The sequence below is a fragment of the Populus nigra genome, chromosome 4 (genome assembly GCF_951802175.1).
Source record: "Populus nigra chromosome 4, ddPopNigr1.1, whole genome shotgun sequence".
In the NCBI taxonomy this organism is placed as follows: domain Eukaryota; kingdom Viridiplantae; phylum Streptophyta; class Magnoliopsida; order Malpighiales; family Salicaceae; genus Populus; species Populus nigra.
In genome coordinates, this window is record NC_084855.1 from 12,561,563 (window position 1) to 12,565,183 (window position 3,621).

The following is a 3,621-nucleotide window of genomic DNA, read 5'->3' on the forward strand; positions in this document are numbered from 1 at the left end:
TACGTACAAGCTGGTCCGAACACCCGCATAAATAAAAAAAAAGCCTTCTCACTTCAAAAGTCGCACTGGTTTTTTTTTAAAATAAAATTTTGATTTTTTTATGTTTTGATAGGATAATTTTAAAAAATAAAAATATTATTTTAATAAATTTTTAAATAAAAAATATTTTTTAAAACAATTTTTATTTCCGAACGTACCTTTTAATCTCCGCCTATCGTTTTTCTTATTATAATATATATACACGTATAAAAGAATATAAGATAAAATAAAATAAAACCACACTAAAAAAATAAAAAAACCCCCTCTCTTTTCTCTCTAAAATGGGTTTCTTTGGCACGGGTTGCCAGCCAAATCTGGAGTGACCCATGTCATTGTTTCTCTACCATTAGAGGAAAAGACCTTCACATACCCTCATTTCAGTTCTCTCTTTATCTGCTTTTAATGCTCTCTTTTACTGCTTCCTCTATCAAGGTGTCACTCCTTTTTTTTCCTTTCTCTCTTTGAAGTTTCTTCTTTCTTTTTATGCCATCCCCCCCTGTTAAATCTGGCAAGACCTGGCTGGGAAGATAGAGTGTTGGTGGCCTTAAACGAGGTAAGGGGCTTAATTTCTTGAAAGTTGTCTTTTCTTTTGTCTGTTCCTGGAAATCCTTAATGGGTTTATAGTGATCTATTAGTGTGCTTTAATTTTAGTTTCGAAGTGGGGTTTTGATGTTTTGATTGATAGATAAGCATGGCCTAATCTTACCTAACATCATTTTTGTTTTTTATTGGTTCACCACAGCAGTTTTATTAGGGTTTGATAACCATGAAAAAAAGGCTGTTTTTGTGTTGAAAGAAACACAAGTTGGTGTCTTTTTTTAGATCAATGGATTCATTTACATGTTATCCTCTTTAAATGCTGTTGTCCTTTTGAAGCAACAATTTTTTTTTATTAATGTGGGATACATCAATCCATGGATGTCGTTTCAAATCCAGAGGATTAAAATTTGCTCTGCATTTGATTTGGTAACCGGTCTGTCAGGTTTAATTTCACTTTATTTCCTTCCGGGTATAAAGTAACGTGTAAAGTAATATATATGGGCCTGCTTGGTTCTCCGCAAGCTGAGTACCATATTGATCATGCTAAATATGTATGCTTTCATGTTCACTTGTTCCTTGTATGACAAAATCTAGGTTTTTTTTATCATATTTGTTGGGCCGGTGATGCTGGGAGTTTTGCATTTTGTTTTTCGTGAGATTTTTGATAGGAGTTGGACTTTACTCTGGGTCTGTGGTTGGATATTTTAAAGATGAATTTATATAACCTGAAATATGTGGAAGGATGACAGCATATGATCCTGTTCCTACTAACTTTGCAGGCGCCCTTAAGACCATCACTATAGGGTCTTGTTTTTTCACAATTCTGCATCTGGATGTGGAGCGACAGTGAGCTTGAAGGTTGATTCTTGTCTTCCTGTAAGTTAGTTGAATTATGTTTTGATTTCTGTTCTTTGATGTCTTATGTTTGAGGTTTCAGAATCATTATTCTCTCAAGTCTCAACAGTAGGGGAAACATTGGGGTTTTGTATCTCTGAATCTGGAAGTGGTGTTAGTTTTAGATACTGTTAGCTTTCTGCAGCACATCAAGACTTGTTCTTTTGTTTTTTCACTTGTGAATTCTAGTATTGTTCACCGTTCATAACTTTCAGATTGATTGCCATGTATTTCAATCTCTAGGTTTTATTCTTTATCATGTTTGGTGGTTTAACTCAATGAGCTATAATTGGGATCTCCCAAGGTTTAGTGCATTTTTAGGTTATATTAACTCATATTTGGCAACAAGGAGGTTTATCTTTTATTCCCATTAATCTTCATTTCAAAATTATTTTGTCTCTTCTCATTTTCATCTCTCGCCATCTTTGTTGTCCCAGATCTTTTTTGATCGTGTCTTCTATTTTCATCATGGAGGGAGAAACATCTTGGGTAATTAATTGTTTCGAGGACTCAACAAGGGGCATTGGTGAGTTTGATTCATTCTCTGAACTTAGCGATGAAGGCAGTAAAGAAGTTAATGCTGTTTCAGTTGATTTAATCTTGCCCGATGATCTGCTAGAACGAATCCTAGCTTGTCTCCCCGTTGCTAGCATCTTCAGAGCTGGCTGTGTGTGTAAAAGATGGCATGAGATTGTTAGTTCAAGGAGGTTTTTATGGAACTTCTCGCATGTCCTGCCACAAAAACCTTGGTATTTTATGTTCACAAGCTCAGATGAACCTGTTGGCTATGCCTTTGATCCAATCCTTCAAAAATGGTATGGCATTGATCTTCCCCGCATCAAGACATCCAATTGGTTCATTGCTTCATCATGTGGCTTGGTTTCCTTCATGGACAATGACAGCAGAAGCGAGTTGTATGTCTGCAACCCTATCACCAAACACTGCAGGAAGCTTCAGGAGTCCCCAGGTTTAAAATTTCCTGATTACAGTGCACTTGCCATTTCTGTGAACCGGATATCACATGGTTATACTATCTCAATTGTGAAGTCTAAGCAAGTCCCTGGGAATTTTTTCCAATGGGATCTCTCTATCCACATTTATGATTCTGATACAAGGATGTGGGTAACTTCTTGCACAGAGGTTTTGACAGGATGGAGAGGTGGTGATGAGAGTGTAATCTGTGGTGGGGTTTTATACGTTTTGATATATTCTGCAGGAGGTGGCTCCCCGGAAACCCGTCATGGTCTGATTACATACAATCTATCCAGCAGATCTTCTCATGGCTTGTTGATAAGTTTTATCAAAGTACCTTGTCCTCTTACTTGTGGCCGTTTGATGAATTTGAATGAGAAGCTTGTAATGGTGGGAGGAATTGGTAAACAAGACCGGCCTGACATAATAAAGGGGATTGGCATCTGGGTTCTAAATGGCAAGGACTGGCAAGAGATTGCCCGAATGCCCCATAAGTTTTTCCAAGGATTTGGGGAGTTGGATGATGTTTTTGCAAGTAGCGGTATGGATAATCTTATATACATCCAGAGCTATGGGGCTCCAGCTCTTCTTGTTTTTTATTTTAACCAGAAACGATGGAAGTGGTCACAAAAGTGCCCAGTGACAAAGAGGTTCCCTCTTCAGCTCTTTACTGGTTTTTGCTTTGAACCTAGGATTGAGATGGCACCATAATTTGTTATTGAATTAATGAATTTAGTGTGTTGGTGTTGAAAAATGTCTGAATTTTTCCCATTTTTTTTCTTTTTGCCTGTTTACCCATCAATTTCAATCATTATGAAATCAGTTCCAGAAAAGTTTACACATTGTACCTGCAAACAAATTCTGCTAATTCATGAAAATGGGAATATTGTTCTTTACGCGAGAATACCTTTTGTATAAATACTTTGTGACCTTTTGTGACTCAACAAGGGTTCATCCAGGCACTGGCCTCATCACGGACGTTCCTCTACTGTTTCTTGTCGATTTACGCATCGAATGCATATTTACAACCTGGATTTGTCGCATTTTGGCTTTTATTTATGTCCTTAACATTGAGTTGTTTCAACGTGACATTTTTCCAACTCCAATTTTTACTGGTTATATCTAGCATGCCCTTTAGAAGAAGTTACTAAGAATATTTTATGTTCAATAGCTTTG

General features: G+C 36.8%; 1 protein-coding gene across 3 annotated transcripts; it reads left to right on the forward strand.

Moving 5' to 3' along the window:
• The first annotated feature begins 267 nt into the window (after positions 1-267).
• On the forward strand, positions 268-3,349 carry LOC133692509 (F-box/kelch-repeat protein At3g61590-like). 3 transcript variants are annotated; one of them, XM_062113516.1, is made up of 3 exons: positions 268-592; positions 1,359-1,437; positions 1,911-3,349. In XM_062113516.1, exon 3 carries the CDS (start codon positions 1,942-1,944, stop codon positions 3,154-3,156), a length of 1,215 nt encoding a protein of 404 aa, XP_061969500.1. In that variant the 5' UTR covers positions 268-592; positions 1,359-1,437; positions 1,911-1,941; the 3' UTR covers positions 3,157-3,349. The 3 variants fall into 3 exon arrangements, with proteins under 3 accessions (XP_061969500.1, XP_061969498.1, XP_061969499.1); XM_062113514.1 differs by having other exon boundaries at positions 269-592; positions 1,359-1,455; XM_062113515.1 differs by lacking the exon at positions 268-592 and having other exon boundaries at positions 612-1,455.
• The last annotated feature ends 272 nt before the right edge of the window (positions 3,350-3,621 follow it).

Bases quoted from the DNA above. Each gene is read 5' to 3' on its own strand.
- LOC133692509 (XM_062113516.1), top strand. From the start codon at position 1,942: ATGGAGGGAGAAACATCTTGGGTAATTAATTGTTTCGAGGACTCAACA.